The sequence below is a fragment of the Lepus europaeus genome, chromosome 18, assembly GCF_033115175.1.
Source record: "Lepus europaeus isolate LE1 chromosome 18, mLepTim1.pri, whole genome shotgun sequence".
Taxonomy (NCBI): Eukaryota; Metazoa; Chordata; class Mammalia; order Lagomorpha; family Leporidae; genus Lepus; species Lepus europaeus.
Window position 1 is genome coordinate 7,798,191 of NC_084844.1, and position 21,061 is coordinate 7,819,251.

At 51.6% G+C, this 21,061-nt stretch overlaps 1 protein-coding gene across 1 annotated transcript; it reads right to left on the reverse strand.

Annotated features, from left to right (window-relative positions):
* Positions 1–15,372: 15,372 nt before the first annotated feature.
* Positions 15,373–20,523, reverse strand: SOX9 (SRY-box transcription factor 9). The gene is made up of 3 exons (XM_062174767.1): positions 19,721–20,523; positions 18,676–18,929; positions 15,373–18,181 (listed from the first exon to the last, which is right to left on the reverse strand). The coding sequence occupies exons 1-3, from the start codon at positions 20,149–20,151 to the stop codon at positions 17,325–17,327; spliced, it is 1,542 nt and encodes a 513-aa protein (XP_062030751.1). The 5' UTR covers positions 20,152–20,523; the 3' UTR covers positions 15,373–17,324.
* Positions 20,524–21,061: the final 538 nt, after the last annotated feature.

Genomic DNA, 21,061 nt, shown 5'->3' on the forward strand with positions numbered 1-21,061 from the left:
ATGACTGCTGCTTCCTCACGCATCTACCCGGAAAGTAGCGCTCATGAGTCATCCCACGGTATCAGAGAGGATCAGATGAGGCAGGTGCTCAGTGCAAATTGCTAAGCAGATAGGAGTCAGATAAGTGATGTGGCCTTATCTCGCACCTTTGTGTTTGGCGGAAGGACACAGATGCCGAGGCTTCCTCTGGGAGCTGGAGTATGGGGTTCTCTTCACTTTGTATTTCCACAAATCTGCAATGTGTTAATTATTCTCAACATGCAAGCTCCCTGCATTTGTAGTAATAAATACTGAGGCTCTTTTCTTGTTCTCTCTGTGTAGTGAAGTGGCTTGGGGACAGCTCCTCACCCTGTGGTCACTTAGGCCCATCAAGCAGATGAGAAAAGGCAAAGCAGCCTGGGTTTTAAGGGCTCCGTAGATTACGAGCTGGGCCAGTCTCACCCTCCCTTCGCCATCCATGCACACAATCTGCTCTCATTTGGTTGAGTGTTCCCTGGGCTCTCCCTCCACGGGAATTTATCTCCAGCTCCAGGGAGTTTAGTTCTCCAGATTCTGGGGTTGATGAGACCCAAAGCCTGGACCCTAAGCGCATTCACCAATCACAAAATTTACAACAGACAGCTAGTTAGATGCCATCACTTTTGGTTTAAGACTGTTGCATCTTGGGAGGTTTCCAAATTCGATCTATCGGGGGGTGAAGTCCTCCTTGCATGCAGACCCAAAGCCAGGCCCACCCACACTTACGATTTCTGAGGATTTCCGGGATCTGGGAAGCGGATACCATAAGGAGACAGAGAAGCAATCAGGCAGATGGAGGCAGTGTGGGAGAAGTGCTCACTCTCTCATTCTACAGGGGTCGCTGGGTATTTCACCCCCTTCTCCCCACCCCACTCTTCTTTCTGTCCTGTCCTGTTCTCCCTCCCTCTCGGTGATATTTACGGAGAGCTTACTGTGCGCCAGGCACCCCGTGATGCGTGGCATGCTGCTTTGCTAAGCGCAGTAGGTAATGCCCACACAAGTGCCATGGCCTTGTCTTGTGGTCTCCAAACTGGAGAGCTGTGTCAGAGATGACTCTGCAGACAAGCGAAATAGAAGACATACCTGGGTGTTGTCGAACCGGCACTGGGGAGACCTGGGATAAGCCCCCTGGGTTCCTTGGGAGGAGATGACTCAAGTCCCAAAGTTCTAAATAAGGAGAGGGAATAGGAGGAGGTTGCACACCAAGACACATATGAACATAGACCAGCAGCAATGATTCCCATCCAGAGACAGCTTCCTCCCTCACCCCTCACCCCCTGCTGGGAGTATCCGGCAGTCTCTGGGGGAAGACTTGAGGTTGTGGAAGCTGGCATCTGAAGGTAGAAGCCAGGGATGCCGGAGGCTTCCTCCATCAGAACACCAACAGCTGGAGACTGAGGGAAGCTGCTTTGCACAGATGAATGATCCACATGATGGGTGCAAAGGCTGCGTAGGCCTGGAGACGCACGGTCAAAAAAGAACACAAGGGTTCCCTTGGCTCTGGGTAGCTTTGAGGATCCAGTGCTGTAGGTTTCTGCCCAATTCAGAAACCGAAAAAAAAAAAAATGGTGTTCTAGAAAGCTTAGATGACGGCACGGCAGAGAGAGAGCGTTGCACGGTCAGCGTGAGCTGTGTGGGTGGCCTGGGGGAGACACAGCAGAGATGTAGAATTGACAAGCTGGTAAGATTTATTGCTGCCACATAGCGAAGGAGAAGCCACCTAGAAAGTCCGATTTGGGTGCTTCCACGTGACAGCGCCCTTAAAGACCTAGCTGTGTCCTTTGGGGCCTCAGGGAATTTGGGAAACAGTTGCTTTCCTTTTTCTTCTCTTTCCGTCTTTTTTAAACAATGGTATTTCCCTCCACTTCTAAGGGAAAGTAGCCCCTTTCCTTCCTCTCCAACTTTTCTTAAGGCTGATGGGATCTAGGCTTGAGACCGTTTTCAGCGTAGGCTCAAAACCGCTTGTTGTGTGTTTCTGTGTGTTTGTTTCAACGGGCGTTTAAGCAAAGACAAACAGCAAACACAAAGTCCTCCTAGGAAGCAAACCTGGTGTTTTGATGGGAAGGCCTGGCTCCCGCAGCTGACGCTCATCCTCTGCGGCTTCCTGAGGACATGGCCTCCTCCTGGCGAGGCCGCCTCGCTCTGCAGCTCCCTGGGGTGTTGCTGGAGGGTGATGTCCGCTCCTGGTTCCTGTTCTTCACCGTCCTGGGAGGAGCTGGCGGCCGTCTGCCGCGGAGTGTGTGTGCACGCGTGCGTGTGTGTGCTTTGCTGCTAGGAACAGATGGGCCCCCTGAACTTCTCCTTGGCTTGGAGAATGAAAGGCGGAGAAAATCGTAATAAAAAACGGAAACAGCTGTGGCGAGACAACAGCAGCTTGTGGGGTGGGTCCAAGCCTGGGGAGGGGGTGCAGTCTGTCAAGACTCCCCTCCTAGGCTGGGTGAGAATCACCAAAGGCAGTGCCCTCTGCACGGATGTTGGCAGCTCTGTGGGTCATTGGCTTGCCCTAGGCCCTTCCTCCCCTCCTTGCTCTTCAAGCCAGGCTGATCACCGAGATGGATTGATCTTTTTATTTTTATTTATTATTATTATTTTTTTTTTGAGAGGCAGAGTGGACAGTGAGAGAGAGAGACAGAAAGGTCTTCCTTTACTGTTGGTTCACCCTCCAATGGCCGCTGTGGCCAGCGCAATGCGCTGATCCGAAGCCAGGAGCCAGGTGCTTCCACCTGGTCTCCCATGCGGGTGCAGGGCCCAAGCACTCGGGCCATCCTCCACTGCACTCCCGGGCCACAGCAGAGAGCTGGCCTGGAAGAGGGGCAACCGGGACAGAATCCGGCGCCCCGACAGGGACTAGAACCTGGTGTGCCGGTGCCGCAGGCAGAGGATTAGCCTAGTGAACTGCAGCGCTGGCTTTATTTTTATTTTTTAAATAATTATTTGAAAGGCAGAAAGAGCAGAGAGAGATGTATCCACAACAGCCAGGGCTAGGCCAGGCTGAAGCCAGGAGCCAGGAACAACTCCATCCGGGTCTCCCACGTGGGTGGCTCCAGTCCTTGAGCCATCAACTGCTGCCTCCCAGGGTGCACATTAGCAGGAAGTTGGATCGGAAGAGGGAGGCTGGGACTTGAACCAGGCATTTGGTATGGGAAGTGGCGGTCCCAAGTGGTGACTTAGCACCTGCACCAAGTGCCCACCGCAGGATGTTCTTTTAATACACCCAAGAAAGAAGATGGACAAACACACCCCGTAACTCCTGCTGGTGTTTAACGCCCTGTGCGGTGTGGCTGTTATTTCTTCCATCGCGTTACATTCCCCCAAGTTGTTCAAATCTGCTTTGTGTTGGGGTCACGCACAGTGTCAACAGCAGGTTAAGGCACCGCTTGTGGATGATTGACTCGGATCACTCACTGATGAGCTGAGAAGACTTTGAGTCATAATCGTTGGCTCCCATTCAAGGGCAATTGGACTTTTTCCCCAGAGGGACTTCTGGGCTGGATAGCTCTGAGAAGTCCGGAGTGAAAATCTGACCACTTAGAAGGAGACTATAAATACAATTTCCAAATAGACCGGGAGTTTCAGGGAAAAGGAGTAACTAGCCTCTTCTTGCCCACTTCCAACCACCAATAATGAAGAGTAATGATAACTTCAGCTAAATCACTAAGGCAGTCATCAAGTAGCACCTTGATATGTAGAATAATACAAATGAATCAATTGGCAGGTGGCTCCCCAAGTCAGGATATTGATTTTTTTAAGGTAATCAATGTATTTATTTATTAATCAATTTTCTATTTTTTTGTTTAGTATTTAAAAGCAATGCACACTTAGATGATAGAAGCTAAGGAACATAGATTTTAGAAGCTAGGGAACTCCTGACTGTAAATTATTTATTTTTTAACTATTTTTTATACTTCATACAGAAATACAGCTCTCCATATTTATTTATTTGGCTGGGGAAATATATATTTATATAATAATTAATATATATAGTTATTTGTTTGGAACGGGGAAAAAGAGAGAGACAGAGTGGGAGAAAGAGAGCGAGAGAGAGCGAGAGCGAGAGAGATCCTCTCTGCTTGTTCATTCCCCCAAATGCTTGCAACCCATCAGGGCTGGGCTAGGCTGAGGCTGGGAACTGAGAACTCAGTTCAGCTCTGCCATGTGAGTGGCAGGGACCTAACTACTTGAGCCATCACCTGCCACTTCATAGGGTTTGCGTTAGCAGGAAGCTGGAATTGGGAACAGACTGGCACTCAAACCCAGGGACTCTGGAATGAGATGTGGGTGTCCTGATGGGCATCTTAAACACTGTGCCAAATACCCACCCTAATGCTGTAATTTATTGACCTTCCTTGTTTAGATGCTGGCCTCTTCCTACGAGGTGTGGGGTCCGTCTCTCTGGTTCACTTTTGTGCCACTGGCTTCTAGCATTGACCTTGTCAGGTAGAAGATGAGTAAGAGACATTTGTTGTCACGACGATTATGACCACTTGCCCAGTATGGCTGGATGGACCAAGCACACAGTGCTTGCCATGAGGACTGCTTTGATTGATAGCTATGGGTGTCGGACAGCTGAACTTCATTTGGCTCCATGTCCACTAGTCAGCTACTACTCATGGCTGGTCTCTGATGTGCTGTTGGCCCAAGTCACTTCCCCGCCATCTTCATTTTGCTGTCTTGCCCAGGGTGCAGATTTGGTTCTGATACTGAGTTGAATGGACGTGATCAGATAACACAGATGAAAACGGGAGGCAAAACAGTCTTGGTGGAATAGGAGATCAAGGGGCAGGGACATTGAGGGGATTTTAAAAAAAAATGCCATATCATTTTTTTTTTTTTAAATCCCAGAAAACAGCTGCAGGTGGAGAATAGTTTGGATTTCAAGAATTCTCCATGGAGGCAGAGGTTCAGACAGGGGCCAGCTGGGTGATGAAATCGACTCAGAGGTCAGATGTGCACTCATGTTCGGTGAAGGTTGCAGAAATTTCAGGGACTTTCAACGTTGGCTCTGCAGGGGAGGTGGGGACTGGTGCATGATCCCTCCGAGATCAGAGCCCACCAGTGCGAGGGCAAAGGAAGATCCAGACCCTTTCCTCTCTCTCTGCTTTTGGGAAACCCAGAAGACAGGCACCTCTTGCAAGCCTGCAGAGACAAAGGACCTTCAGAATAGGAGCAAATCGTCCTCTTTCAAAGGGCTGTGAGCTATCAAGTGCGTGAGTCCCACCAATGTCTTCTCTCTGCCAGGTCCTTCATCCACATGGATGTGAGTCAGCCCCTGTAGGCCCAGGGGTTTAGAGCAATGTGTATCAGCACCATTTCTAGGGCCCAGATGTTCTTCTGGTCCTTAATCCGTCCCCCCTCCACCTCTTGACTTCTTCTACCTCCCAAGTTGCCTGTAAATGCACCCAAGTGTCTCCCTTGAGACACCCCTGGACTCCCAGCCGGATTTTTCTCCAGCTGGACCTGGAGGGTCAGCACAATCTGATCCCTTGCAGGGCTTGGCATGTCCCCATGTGGGTCTAGCTGGATTCATACAGTGCCAAGGCAGCTGCAAAAATGAAGGGGCCTGGGGCCAGCACTGTGGCGTAGTGGATAAAACCGCCGCCTGCAGTGCTGGCATCCCATATGGGTGCCGGTCCGAGATCCGGCAGCTCCACTTCTGATCTGGCTCTCTGCTGTGGCCTGGGAAGGCAGTAAAAGATGGCCCAAGTCCTTGGGCCCCTGCACCCACGTGGGAGACCTGGAGGAAGCTCTAGGCTCCTGGCCTTGCAGCCAATTGGGGAGTGAGCCAGTGGATGAAAGACCTCTCTCTCTCTCTCTCTGCCCCTCCTTCTCTCTGTGTGTATAACTCTGACTTTCAAATAGATAAATAAAAATCTCTTAAAAAAATGAAGGGACCTAAGAAAGAAATGGATGTTTAAACTCTTCCTGCCAGAAGAAAGAATGAAACCTCAGCATAGGGGCCATCAGATTGCGGGTCCCGTGAGCTCCCTGATGCCAAAGAGTGAGCAAGGGAACGGCACAAGGTGCTGAGGAAGCCGGGGTGCTGGGAATGCAAGCCGCAGGTGGGAGATGCCAGTCCACACCCACAAAAAAAGGTGCCAAAGATAAACAAGTCTCGCAAAAAATGTTGGTTTCCAAGTAGAGGAACTAGAACTCTCCCTCCTTGCTGGTGGGAGCACCAAGCAAGCACTTTGAAAAATGGCTTGGCAGTTTCTTGAGCAATTTCTTGTGAAGTTCCTATGACTCAGTGATCAGATTCCTAGGTATTTATCTAAGAGATATGTAGCAGCTCATTCACAACAGTTGCCATGGGGAACGGGACACAAGTCCATGAGCGGGAAAATGGATCAGGACTTCCTTGTGCGTTCACACAGGGGCGCACTGCTCAGGAAGAGAACAGAATGAGCTGCTGATACCTCTAATGATGTGGGTGAGCCTCAAGAACTTGTGTTGAGCAAATGAAGCCAGGGCTAAATGGGCACATAGTTTCATTCATATAAAGCTCAAGGACAGGATCCAATCTGTGGTGTTAGCAGAGCAGAAGTAATCTATGGGAGATGGGGATTGTGGGAAGAGGTCACGTGTGGACGTTTGGGGTGATGAGTGCATTCTTTAATTTGATTGGAGTGGTGGTTGCCCAAAGGTTCATGCAGATCAAAAACTGAGTTGTGGGGCCAGTGCTGTGGTGTAGCAAGTAAAGCCGCTTGCAGAGCCGGCATCCCCTATGGGCATCTGTTTTGAGTCCTGGCGGCTCCACTTCTGATCTAGCTCTCTGCTGTGGCCTGGGAAAGCTGTAGAGGGTAGCCAATGCTTGGAAGAAGCTCCTGGCTCCTGGCTTTGCTCTGGCCTAGCCCTGCTATTGCAGCCATTTGGAGAGTGAACCAGCAGACGGAAGACCTCTCTTTCTCTCAATGTCTCTCCTTCTCTCTGTATAACTCAGACTTTCAAATAAATAAATAAGTCTTAAAAAAAACCTGAGTTGTGCTTTTCTCAAAAATTTTTATTTATTTTCATTTATTTGGAGGGAAAGAGAGAGAGAGAGAGAGAGTGATCGAGTGAGCTTCCATCAGCTGATTCATTTCCCTCCCAAAATGCTTTGACAGCCAGAGCTGGGCCAAGCTGAAGTCAGGAGTCCGGAGCTTAATCCAGGTCTCCCACGCAGGTGGCAGGGACCCCAGTGCTTTGGCCACCACTTGCTGCCCCTCAGGGTGTGGGTTGTGTGTTAGCAAGAAGCCAGAATCAGAAGCAGAGCCAGGAGCGGAACAGAGGCGCTCTGATACGTGGCGAGAGCATTGTGAGCTGTGTCTTAACTGCTGTGCCCAACACCAGCCCCAGGTTGTACTCTTAAGAAGCCTGCATTTCACTGTATGTAAGGACTCGTTTTCCATAATAAAATAACAGTGAGGAGGAATCCCAGAAAGGGAAGGACATCTGTAAAGGATGCACGTAGGATGGGGCTGGTGTCGTGGTGCAGAGGGTAAGGCTGCCACCTATGACGTCGGCTTCCCATATGGGTGCCAGCTCATGTCCCAGCTGCTCCACTTCCAATCCAGCTAATGGCCTGGGAAAAGCCTGAGTGCTTGGGCCTCTGCCGCCACGTGGGAGACTTAGAAGAAGCTCCTGGCTCCTGGCTCCTGGCTCCTGGCTTTGGCCTGATCCAGCACTGGCCATTGAGGCTATCTGGGGAGTGAGGCAGCAGATGGAAAATCTCTCTAACTCTGACTTTCAAAGAAATAATCTTTTTTTTTTTTTTTAACAAAAGGATGCTTTTAAGAGTTGTTGCCATGCAGTAGATAATCATCCCCTCTTCACTGGGGAAGTGAGGCATTGTTACCTACTAGTCCAAGTTGAGAAAATGGGACTTTAAAACAGGTTATTTGCAAAGCTTTGAACTGAGTTCCTGCAGTGGAGAAACAGAGAACTGGTGCCTGGCTACAGAGCCTAGGTTCCCTAGGCTAGGATGTGAGATGTGAGAGTGTCTCCTGAGTGAGGGATGTTAAAGGTGGGTCGCTGGGAGAGACAGCAAGGGTGGTATCACTGTGGGTCCTGTTTAGCAGAGTCACCTGCAGGGACAAGGAGCCCTCGGCAGGGAGAGTCCTGAGGTGTCCTGAGCGTGCACAGCAGAGGGGAAGGAGTTAAAAATGACCTGTCAATAGTAATGCATCTGCCTGAGTCGAGACAGCCCAGGAAAGTCTCAAAGACGGCTCTGAGCAAGCGCCTGGCCCACCAGGGATACCTGCTCTATCCACCTGCTAGGACTTGAGACCCTCCAGATAAGCATCTCTTTCCCTTTCCTCTCCTGCCCTGCTTGGTCCCTCCCCTGTGACTCTACTGGGGAGAAAGGAAGCAGCAGCCAGCATGTGGCAGAGGGGCCGACAGAGGGTCTGCAGAGAAGAGAGGGCCCACGGGCTGTCCCCACGGTGGACTCTCATCCTGAAGGGGTTACGAGATGAGCAGAGAAGACTACACAGTAAGCCCATGGAGGCATTTCCTGGGAGAGACACTTTTATTAACGAAATGAAACTTTATTTTCTGAGAATGATGGGACAATTGTTGTCCCTTCCCTTCCCACTCCCCTCTCCCATCCTCACTGAACACTCAGGGCCAGGTGGAGATCCCAGCTCCTTTAGACTGAAGCCTAAAGAGGCAGTGAAGGCAAAACTTAAGTTGCATTTGAATCATAATCCATATAGGTTCCATATGCCTCCAACTGCCTATGGAGTATCTCCATCTGTGGTCCTGCATGCCATAGTGTGCTAAGAGGCCCCACCTCCCACCCTGTATAAGGTGGTCATTGATGCCACCTACCTGGTCTTCAGCCCACCAGCTCTCAGGTCCTGTCACCTCTACCCTGTTCTCTCGTAATCACCCCCTTCCATCTGTCTTTATCACCCTGTTGGCCTTGGTGCAGGCCTTCATCTCTTCTGCAATGGACTAAACCAAAGAGACTCTGCGTATTCCCTCATTTCCAAATCAAAAGTCTGGGTTGGTGCAGGGGGAACACTATCCTCTTTTATAAGAACACCCTCACCGCTGCCATTATCTCATTAAAACCCCTTGAAAATCCACTATAACTCTGCCTCTGCCTATCTCTCAACTAACTCTCTGCTCTTTACCCACCCGAATCCAATCCAACCTGCAGTTGCTCCAAAGCTTGAGGCTGTTCCATTTCCCTGTTTTCTTGTTTTTCCGGGTCTGAAATGCCTTCCCTCGGGTAGGCATCTCCCTTCTCCAGAAGATTCTCTTGCCTCCCCCCCTACTCTGTAATTGTGTGGTCATCTATATACATCTCTAACTCAACACTTGACCGCAGGTGCTATGATCTGTTTAACTACTGTAGCTCCATCCTTTGCCTGGAGAACTCCACATCTCACTGGTTTTGGAGCCTCCAAGTCCTACCTGGAATAGTGTGAGCACTCATCAAAAATTCCTGTAAGGGGCGGTGCTGTGGTGTAGCGGGTTAAACTGCCGCCTACAGTGCTGGCATCCCACATAGGCACTGGTTTGAGTCCTGGCTTCTCCACTTCCCATCCAGCTCCCTGCTAGTATACCTGGGAAAGCAGCAGAAGATGGCCCAAGTCCTTGGGCCCCTTCCTCCATGTGGGAGGCTAGGAAGAAGCTCCTGGCTCCTGACTTCAGCCTGGCCCAGCCTCAGCTGTTGTGGCCATTTGGTAAGTAAACCAGAAGATGGGAGATTTCTTTATCTCCCCCACTGCTTCTGTAACTCTGCCTTTTAAATAAATAAAATAAATCTTTAAAAAAAGTTCCTGTAGTTGATCATTTCAATTTCAGAGGAATTGGTGACTTTGCCTTCTTAACCCTGAGAAATGATTTCAACTTCAGGATCTGGAGAAACGAAACGGACTTCATGTGTCCATGATTCATCGATGCACAGACATTGAACTCTTGTTATGGCTCAAATACCTCTAGGTGCTGAAGATATGTTGGGAACAAGACAAACTCTATAACTTTAGTTGGAGGAGACAAACACATAAGTGGCCAACATCTCATGAAGTGATCATGTTACAAAAATAGAATAATGGGTTAGAACACGACTGGAACACTGGCAGTGTGGACGGCTTTGTCTAGGATGAGCACATAAGGTCATGTGACTTTTGAGCTGAGACCCGAGTGCTGTGTGTCAAGAAAGCGGTAAGTGCGCTGCCCCGAAATAGCAGAGCTTGAGAATGAGAATGAAAGCAGAGCCGTGGGAGTTGAGGAGCAAACAGAGCAGTGGCAAGTGGCATGGACACAGAACAGGCCATGGCTAGCTGGGTTACTTGGGCAGGGGTCAGCAAATCTTTTACATAAGGGGACAACTAATAAATATTGTAGGCTTTGCCAGCCACAGTCTCAAATCTGCCTTCACAGCAGGAAAGAACATAGACAAGATGTAGACTAGTGGACGTGACTTTGTGTTGATAAAGCCTTCTTTGCGACAACAGCAGGTGGTGGGCTGGGTTTGCTACTTGGGCTGTGGTTTGCCAATCCCTGGAGAAGAGACGTTGAACCTCATGGTGAGGAATGTGGGTTTTATTCCAAGGACATAGGTAGCCATTGGGACATTTCAAACAGGAGAGCTCATGGTCAGCTTTGGCTTTAAACACAAGTTGCCATATCAGAATTGTATTTCTCCATCTATTCTGCCTTCTCCCTTTATGATCTCTATTTTGATTTCTTTTTGGAAAACTGAGAGGTGGGGGTGGTGGATGTCGAAGGAAGTTGCCTCTGCCATTTACTGGTTATGCGACCATAGGTTAATTGCTCAATCTCTCTGAGACTCAGTTTTCTTCTTTATACAACTGTAATAATAACACCTGTCTCTATGGGTTATTAAATGGATTAAATGAGATCATGCATATAAAACATCTGTCACAGTGCCTGGCAAAGAAAGGGCTCCATGGTATGAATTCCTTTTCCTCTTCTTCCTTCATGCCGCCTGCATATGTCATACTTCAGTCAAAACAGGGGTAAATATGAAACTTGGTGATAGGTTTCCAAAAAAATCAATGGTAAAGCCACAGGGTAGGGGAGCAGTTGCTCACCATAACTGGATGATCTGACTGCTACACAAACTAACACAATTTTAATGTATATGAGTTGAATCACAATTTCTGATTATAAGAAGGATAAGTCTATTTGCATTCGCTTACGTCAAACTGTGTTAGGAGTCCTGGAATAAAGTCTTGGTGGGAGAATTCAAAGAAGAATGGCGAGATAGGAGAGGGCTGGGGAAGCATAGCAGAAGTAAAGTAGCTTAGGGAGAGAAGACTAAAAGAGAAAGGTTCTCATTTGTTAGAAAGATGAGCCCCAACCATCCCGGTGTCGAGATGCATCCCTTGGACCCTTGTGTGGAAGCTCTGGAGGTGAGCATTTCCTGTACTTCCACCTCTCCATGGTGGCAGAGTGAGCTGTCAGTCAATGCAAGTGCTCTACGAGAAGCTAAGATGTTAGATAAAGGATTTTGTGCCTTATGGGTGCGACCAAACTGTAGACTCTCATTGTACCTTCCTGATTTCTGACTGTATACACCTGTGGGAGGTGGGCTGGGGCGTATTAACCAAATTATCAGGAGATCAAGAGACACTTTGGGATACCAGGAGCTGGACTCTTTTCATGCAATCTCCAGGAAAAAAAGGATTGTGAGATACATAAATCCCTAATTCTCTACAGGAGGTAGAGAGACGAATAGGAGCAGGAGGTAGAGAGACTTCTCAGGGCAGGAGGAAGTAACAAAGGAATGACCAGAGTGCGTCACCTTTCTGTAAACAGAGTCAGAGTAAACTTCGTGTTACTGAAAAATGGATGAAGATCAGGAGAGGCAGAAAGCAATCATCAAGTTCTCAACCAGACACTCCGCAGTCAATCAACTATCCTGTCCTTTGGCTTCCCTCCCAGTGGGCCCAGAACAAGAAAATAGCAGGGAATACTACTTGTTTCTGCCTGCCTTTGGCACTTGAAAATATAAGCCCACGAGGGCAGCCTCCTTTGTTCACCTGTTGACCCACAGCAAGGGCTCGGTACATGCTTATGGAAAGCACCAGGAGAGGAAATATTCCTAAAGTGGAACATGGCAGCATGGTGTAACGGTAACTGGATTCATTGCAACATCAGAACCTAGAAAATTCATAGGATAGGTCTAACGGTAACTTCACCATGGTGTAGCTATCGCCACAAACTTGGTCTGGTTATGTAAAACAAGCACACAGTGAGATGGTATGATCGCGTTGCATGGGGCTCAGGAATGCAATGTCAAAGCGTTCTGTTCTATGAAGAGGAAAGAGGAGTAGCCCAATCATGGCCCAAGAATAGCTACAAGACTCAGGAAGTCCTAAGAAAATGCAGCAGGGCGGAGCTGAGGCCTGGGGAGAAAAGGAGTAGAAAGAGGGAAGTGAAGTCATGAGCGGAGAGAACAAGCAATCGGCATTTCTTATGGGCTTTACTGAATTTAACCCTCCTATGTCTACCAGATAACGTCACTTGAGAAACGAAAGTCATTTGATGAGTCTCAGGACTATAAGGAACTTGAGTAAGGATAAGAGGTAGAATGTTATGACAGGGACACTTTAGTCCTCTGTTCTGTGGCAATGCCAGTGGGTTCCTGGACGTACCATCAGACTGTGTTAAATGAGCATCTACTGGATGTCAGACTATTGAGAACAGATAGAAAAGCATCTTGTTTACAGCTTCTGATGCTGTGGTTTGCTGGCCAACAGCAACAGTCAGGGGCAGAGAGACCCACTTTTGTGGGACTCTAAGCTTAAATGGTTCCTTTTTGAAGTGGGGGCTCTTTAAGAAAAATAACATAAAATTTTAAAATGTGAGGTTTTAAAATACAAGCCGGTGCTTTTAAGGAGTGTTAGATCTTAGGCTTAGTTTTCTTTAAGTCCATCTCTGGCTAAGCAATCGGTCATCAACTAATTTAATATGTAAAGTATCACAGTGGTGTCTCAAAAAAAAGGAAAGGGGAGGAACAGGATGGGATGGAGCAAGTGGGAAAGTTAAACCGCTCACAGGACTCCACATGATTCTGCTTTTTTTTTTTTTTTAAGATTTATTTATTTATTTGAAAGTCAGACTTACACAGAGAGAGAAGGAGAGGTAGAGAGAGAGAGGTCTTCCAGCCACTGGTTCATTCCCCAGTTGGCCTCAATGGCTGGAGCTGCACTGATCCAAAGCCAGGAGCCAGGAGCCTCTTCCAGGTCTCCCACGTGGGAGCAGAGGCCCAAGGACTTGGGCCATCCTCTACTGCTTTCCCAGGCCATAGCAGAGAGCTGGATAGGAAGTAGAACAGCGGGTACTCGAACCGGCACCCATATGGAATGCTGGCACTGCAGGTGGTGACCTTACCTGCCACGCCACAGTGCCAGCCTCGATTCTGTTTTAATAACAGACCAAAAGCTTGATTCTGAATGAATCTGTCCTTATTCCCTTTTGCTTATAAAATTCTCTTGCTGCTAAAAACAAACAAACAACAAAAAAACAAAAATCCACTTTACTTTAAAAGCAAGTAAACAAAAAACCTTGGGGCTAATCGAGGTACACGTGGGACTCTTTCCTAGGCTCCACATCCCTGTGTTGCTGTTGCCCTGGGGATAAGCTCTGTGTTTTGGATTTAGAGTAGAAATTCCTCTAAAATATTTCATAATCTGGTGATACTGGGTTTTGACTAGATCCGGTGGATGAGGGGTGGTGAGTGGGTTCCCAAGGAATTCTCTCACTGCACTCCAGGGCGTCTTGTGAACTCATGAAAACCCTTTTTCCTGGGTGTTGCCCCCCTGAGATTCTAACCCAGGAGGACTGCCCTGGACCTGAGGAAGCGAATTCTCAGACCCCTCCTGGCTAAACCCTTGGCTGACGACAACCCTGCTCCATCCAGGAGGAGCTGTAACTATTTCCAGCCAAAAGGGGTAAACGGAGGCACAGGAGCAAAGCAGCGTGTGTTAGGTCACCTAACATGCTTATGTCCAACCAGTAGTACACGCGTGCTCTCGGGGGCCACATACTTAGGAAAAGAGCTTATTTCTACAAGGGAGAACAGGTAAGCACATAGTTGTAGATTTGGGAGAGAAGGGGGGGTGGTCACGTGGAGATGGTACGTGTGAATTTTAACAAAGGGGTTGGGATGAATACGGTAGGGAAGCATCAGTGACCGCCACAGAGACTTGGGAAAAAGGATTCTGTGAGTGCTGGCAAGAGAAAAAAAAAATAAAACAAAAACAGGAGAGATATGGGTGCAAAGGAACGGGTGGGATGCTGTGGCGCATGCATGCACGTACACACAGACACACACGGGGCAGAATCCGCTGCCTGGGAGCGATTTGCAGTCCCTCACAGATCACAGCCCTTCAATCAGGGTTTGCTTGAGGCATTTGCCAAGGAGGCGAGCACTCCTGTTGCCTCCATGCGCTAACTGCCATTTTCCTGGTTGCCGTGACCCTGGCGTGGGATTCGAGCCAGAAATCCAGTAAGCAGCACAGACAATGTGAGGCCAGAGCAGAGGGCTGTCACACACACACACACACACACACAGCCTGAGGTGGTTTCCTCAGAGTCACTTCCCCAGTGCCCGGGGTGGGGGCGGGGGTGCGGGGGGCGATGGGAGGGAAGGAGTGATTTCATCTGTTTAGTGAAAAATGACCTGAATGTGTCTCTCAACCTGGAAACTCCCGGTCTCACCGAGGCCAAGGAAAACAGGATTAGGCCCCCGTTCTCCTGCCGATGGGTTTGCTTCTGCTCAGAAGGAGTTAACCTGCAGGGAACAGCTCAGTAAGAGGATCTCCTTGCCTGGTCTCTGCAGAGAGCTCCCTGAATGGGCTAGTGGGCCAGGCCTCTCTGGGGTCCCCTGCGCAGGGATGGACTCTGGCTTCCTCTTCCATTTGCACGGACTTCGCTTTTCTTTCCTGCGAGCCTCCCTGAGTTTGCCCTATCCACCTGGGGACCAGAGGCTGATCTCTGGTCCCGTATTCCCACTGACCTCCACAAGGGAACAGACTTTGCTCTGAAGCATGAGGTCATTAAAAACAGAGTGGTGATGCTCCCTGCCATCTATGGCAATGGCACTTTTCAGGGTTTCTCCACGTAAGATTCTGGGGGTGTGTGTGTGTGTGTGCACATAGGGTCTTTCCTTCGGTGTCAGTTTGAGGACTGACACTTAAAAAGGAGCACACGAAAGAACGAAAGTGCCACAGCTGTGAGCACAGAATCATCTCTGTGTCCAGTTCGTCATGTCATCCTTGGGACCAGGGGAGGCGGCGGATAAATGCACAGGGCCGTTTTCTTTTTAATGCGATGTATATTTATTGTAAACAATAATATACAAAAGAAAAAGAAGAAAGGAAAAGTAAGTTTCACAGACAGAGCAAAAGGTTCGGAGGAGAAATAAGCAAAACAAAACACAAACACAAAGCGAACCTTACCTAAAGACAAAATATGATTTAAATGCCTGGTTTCTTAAGTTACAGAAATATTTTTTTTAAAAAAGATCTGCTTTTATACAGAAATTGAAAGATGCCATATTATAAGAGTGCTTTTAAGATTTTATTCTACTGACTTCTAAAACTGTTAATATATCTTTTTTTTAAATAAAAAAAAAAGTTTGCTGTCTTTTTTAAAAAACAATCCTCAAACACTCTAGCCTCAGCAGTCATTAGGAATCAGGGTTGGCAGGGGCCGATTCCCTCTGAATCCGCCCCTCTCTGGGAGAGAACACGCGGGAATGTGGATGACACCTGCATGGTTTTGTGTCACAACGCGTGCACAATTGAGGCAGCCCACAGATCTGTGGCAGAAAACACTGCAAATGACTCAGTGATACGCTACATTTGCAATCTCTCATTTGTACAAAAAAAGAGAAACACGTTTCCAGTTTGTTTTCAACAAAAACAACAAAGAAAAAAAAATAGGACGGACGAAAGGCATTTGTACAGATCGAGGACAAGGAATCCAAAGAAACTTGCTTTTAATAATAAAAAAGATTAAAAGAGATAAATAAAAAAAAACTGGTTACAGTTAAGAACATAACTTAACAACGGTTGACCATACCCTCTGAAGAAGGTTCCAACAACCTATTTTAAAGAAAGTAAATTTTAAAAAAAAGGAAGTTTTTTTTTTTTTAATTAAAACCTCTCCTTACAAAATAAATAATTTTAGCACGTGGAATGTGTTGGTTAACTGCTGGCGTTCAGAGAGGGACAGGTGACAACAGTCTGGGCACACTCCATCTGGATGCCACCTGGGGCCTGGGCACAGGGGGCACGCACTGGCTGCTAAAACATTCCCCCCAAAACAGGATCTGTCGCCGTCGCCTGCCTTTTTGCTCCTTTCTTAAGACCGCAGCAAACCACCAAAGGCAGGAGGAATCGCACTGCGAGAGTGCAAGCATTTTGCAGCAGCACGGTGTTTAAGGCTCAAGGTAACTTTCTCTTGTTTAAAAAATATATATAATATATATAGGATAAAGCTTACCAAATGCGTCCTCTACACTATTGCCTACTCTCTCCTACTTGCAAAATAAGGCCTTTATTCGTCTTTTTAAGGCAGCTCCTCCTTGTACCGGAAAGCCTGAGGAATTCAGCAAAGCTCATCACCCCACCCCCCGCCAAATGGACCCCACCACACAAACTATCACTTTTCTCTCGGTAGGTTAATAGGACGACAGGCTTTTTTTTTTTTCTTTTCTTTTCCTTTTTGTAAGAGAAAGCAAATCTGTACAAAAATACTCTGCGAGAAAAGCTAGGGCACACTGTTCAACTACGAGTAGTTTAGCTGTTGGAAAAATAAGAGCATTTAATTTGTTTTTATCTAAAAATATGTATAAATCCCCTCAAAACGGTAATGAATCATACACAGTACATACTAAAAATATTTAAAATAGAGAATATTCCTCACAGAGGACTTTTTTTTCTTTAATCACTGCTAAAAAATAATTACAAAGTCAAAAAAAAAAAAAAAAACAGGCAGAGAGATTGAGCAAAGGGGTCACGCGTTTCTCCACCACGCTTCTCGCTCGCTTGCTCGGAAGGCGGCTGCGCGAATCCAGTCTCTCGTCCACTCCGCTCGCTGGTCCACCCAGCCCCGGGGCGGCCTGGCCACTGGACAGCTTAAAAGGGTTTCTGTCTTGGAAGTTGGGTACCAGTTGCCTTCAGCTTCAATGTCTTTAAGGAATGAGAGAATGAGAGAGATAAGAGAGGTGGGGAGGGTGGGGATCAAGAGGTCCAAAGGAAATTCTGGCTGGCTGGCTGGCTAGCTGTTTCTTGGGTCACTTTGAGGAACTTCTGGGCCCACGGCGCCCAACGCACAAGGCCGTCTCAAGGTCTGGTGAGCTGTGTGTACACGGGCTGCTCCCAGTGCTGCGGGCTGTGGGTCTGCGGGATGGAAGGCACCCCGGAGGTGTCGGCGATGGGGGTGTACATGGGGCGCTGGGCGGGGCTCATGTAGGTGAAGGTGGAGTAGAGGCTGGAGCCCTGGCCGGCCGCGTGGCTGTAGTAGGACCCCGAGTTCTGGTGCTCCGCGTAGTCGAACTGTGAGCGCGTGATGGGCGGGTACGAGGGGCTGTAGTGCGGAAGGCTGAAGGGGCTGTAGGCGATCTGCTGCGGCGAGTGCTGCGGCTCGCTGTAGTGGCTGGGGCTCAGCTGTTCCGTCTTGATGTGCGTTCGCTGCGCCTGGCCCGGCTCGCTGCTCAGCGTGGTCAGGGTGTGCGCCTGCTGCGGCTGCGGGGGCGCCGGCTGCGGCTGCGGGGGCGCCTGCTGCGGCTGCGGGGGCGCCTGCGGGGCCTGCGGGGGCGCCTGCGGGGGCGGCTGCTGCTGCGGGGGCGGCGGCGGCGGGGGCGCCTGCTGCTTGGACATCCACACGTGGCCCGCGCCCGCGGGGGTCGCGGCGGCGCTGCTGATGCCGTAGCTGCCGGTGTAGGTGACCTGGCCGTGCGTGGCCGGCACCCCCGGGTGGCCATTGGGCGGCAGGTACTGGTCGAACTCGTTGACGTCGAAGGTCTCGATGTTGGAGATGACGTCGCTGCTCAGCTCGCCGATGTCCACGTCGCGGAAGTCGATGGGGGGCTGCCGGCCCCCCTCGGGCAGGGGGCGCCCCTCTCGCTTCAGGTCAGCCTTGCCCGGCTGCACGTCGGTCTTGGGCGTGGTGGGTGGGGTCGGCGGACCCTGGGATTGTCCTGCGCACACCGAGAGAGAAAAAAGCACGGGAAAAATCAACCAAGGCTGCGACAAGGTCCCGGTCTTGGGGACCCCCCACCCCGAAGCGCTCCCTCTTGGCCAGTGATGGACGCGCCGGTGCGCACCGGCAACCTCCTTCCATCAGGGGAGGGTCCCCGCCCCCTACGCCCACCAGGGTCTGGAAGTAGACCAAATTGCTACTTGTAGGAGAGCCTTGTGTGTGCTTTTGGGGGCGGGGGTCAGATAGAAGGAGGCAACCTAGGTCTCCTAAAAGCTGTAAAGGCATTTCACCTAGCAATAAAAACTTAGAAGTCTGAGTTGGCGGCGTGCGTGCACACACGCGCGCGCGCGCCCGCAGGGGGTTTGGGGGGCCCCTGGGCGAGGAGAGGGGCGAGACTGCGCGCCCAGGGCGGTGGCGCCTTCCCTAGTGCCCAGGCAGAGGCTCCCCGGCGGGGGCTTGGAGCTGAGCCAGGTGGGGCCCAGGCGCGCTCACCCGAGTGCTCGCCGGGGGAGTGGACCTCGCTCATGCCGGACGAGGAGTGCGGCGAGTCGGCCTGCAGCGCCTTGAAGATGGCGTTGGGCGAGATGTGCGTCTGCTCCGTGGCCTCCTCGGCCTCCGCCTGCCCGTTTTTCACCGACTTCCTCCGCCGCGGCTGGTACTTGTAGTCCGGGTGGTCTTTCTTGTGTTGCACGCGCAGCCGCTCCGCCTCCTCCACGAAGGGCCGCTTCTCGCTCTCGTTCAGCAGTCTGCGGGGGCCGGGGGGGGGGGGAGAGAAAGAGGGGAGGGGTCAGTGAAGCCCGCCGCCGAGCTGTCAGGCCGGCGGGGCCCAGGGGGTGACTCCGAGCGCTGGGCTCCCCGCGCGCACAGCCCCCATCTTCCCCCGTCCCTGCCTCCGTTCCTAACTTTACTTTAAAAAGAAAAAAAAAAAAAAAGGCTCAGTTCGGGTAGTGCGACCCGAGTGGCGGTCACTCCCCGCCCCGCCCCCTCCCCTTCCCCTAGTTTGGAAAGCGGCAGCCCCAAGGCAGCGGCTCCAAACGCCTTTGCTACTGTATGTAGCCCCCTGCGCGTCCCAACACCCTTTGCAAACTTTCCAAAAGGCCTCCCCGAGGCCTCATCGGTGTCCAGCAGCCTCCACCTCCTGCCCCTCCCCGTCCCTGCCAGGGGTCTTCTCCGGCACCCCCCCCCACAACCCCAACTCCGTGGATGTGGGGTGCCCGAGGGCGCGAAACTCCCCTGCGCCGCTCTGGGGTCTCCTAGCAGGCTGCTCCCGCCCTCCGGCTACCTCCCCCCCACTTCTTCCACTGGCCACCCCCTCCCCGCGCCGCCCCCGAGGGCACTCCAAGAAGTTGGTCGGACTCCGAGCCAAAGTTCCACCTCGCTCGCCGCACACCAACCCCCCCCTCCCTGCACCCGCCTCCCCCGCCTCGGCCGCTCCCCGCACCGCAACTCCCGGACCGCTGGAAGGCGGGGCGAGCGGAGGTGGCCAAGGCCAGCGCCCCCCACCCCCGACCCCGCGACGCCCCCCGCCGGGCCCTACCTCCAGAGCTTCCCGAGGGTCTTGCTGAGCTCGGCGTTGTGCAGGTGCGGGTACTGGTCGGCCAGCTTCCTGCGCGCCGCCTGCGCCCACACCATGAAGGCGTTCATGGGCCGCTTGACGTGGGGCTTGTTCTTGCTGGAGCCGTTGACGCGCACGGGCATGGGCACCAGCGTCCAGTCGTAGCCCTTGAGCACCTGGCTGACCGCCTCGCGGATGCACACGGGGAACTTGTCCTCTTCGCTCTCCTTCTTGAGGTCCGGCTCGCCCTTGGGGAACGTGTTCTCCTGGGGCCGTGTGTTCTCGGTGTCGGAGCCGGAGCCCGACGGGCAGGGCGAGCCCGCCGAGTCCTCGGACATGGTGGGGCTGGGGGCGCCGGACAGGCCCTTCTCCTGCTCGTCGGTCATCTTCATGAAGGGGTCCAGGAGATTCATACGCGGGCCCGGGGCAGGGGGCGGGTGGCCGGGAAAGGCGAGAAGCCGCGGCGGCTCGGGGACTCGAGGCGCGGGCTCCTCTCCCTTCGGCTGCCCGGACGCGGAGCGAGCGGCTCCCGGGGAGGCTGGCGCGTCTCCCGGCTGCGGCGGCGAGCACCGGGGGAGGCGCGGGGTGACCAGTCCGCGGCTGCCCGCTCCAAAGTCGGGGCGGGGGAAGTGAGGCGAGCTGGAGGGGAGGAGGAGGAGAGGAAGAGAGCGCAAAAGCGGGGGCGCTTGCACCCCTTCTCTTCTCCTCCTACAAAGAAAAAGCTCCCGGGGTGAACTTGGCAAGTCGCTGCGCCGCCGAAGTTGCCAGTCGGTTTCGAGCTCCGCTCTCGGCTCTCCAACTCCCAGCCTGGGGTCGCTTTAATAAATACTCCCCCCTCACCTTAGGGACGCCCGGCCAATCACAGCGCGGCAGTCCCGGGGTTGGCAGGCAGCTGATTGGGCCGGGTTTTGGGGGGAGGAGGAGGATGGTGGCACTGGGCTGGGTGACGAGACGGGAGGGGAGGGGAAGGGAGCGCAGCCCAAGGGTGGATGGTGGGGGGGGGGGTTGGGGGGGTGCCGCGGGGAAGGCGGGGGACCCGGGACTTCCAAGTGTGTAAGTTTGCCCGCACTCTCGGAATGTCAGCATGTCGGGGGCCTTTCTCCGCGCGGGTAGTTTGCGCGTGTGTGCCTGTGCGCGCGCGTGTGTCTAGACTAGGAGCCACGGCCCGCTCACCCCTGATAACTCCCTTTCCCTTGTTCTCTCTGCGGTCCGGAGGACTTCGCCGGAGTTCGCAGTGTTCGTAAAGCAGTCGCTCCTTCATGCGCAGCCGGGTTTGCGCGCCTGGAGCCTGCCTGCCCGCCTCCAAAAGTGCTTAGAAATGGT

Bases quoted from the DNA above. Each gene is read 5' to 3' on its own strand.
- SOX9 (XM_062174767.1), bottom strand. From the start codon at position 20,151: ATGAATCTCCTGGACCCCTTCATGAAGATGACCGACGAGCAGGAGAAG. The intron at 18,930-19,720 runs GTAGGGCCCGGC...CGGCCCCCGCAG, and splicing joins ACCCTCGGGAAGCTCTGGAG to ACTGCTGAACGAGAGCGAGA. The intron at 18,182-18,675 runs GTGAGCGCGCCT...CGGTGTGCGCAG, and splicing joins CTCCCCCGGCGAGCACTCGG to GACAATCCCAGGGTCCGCCG.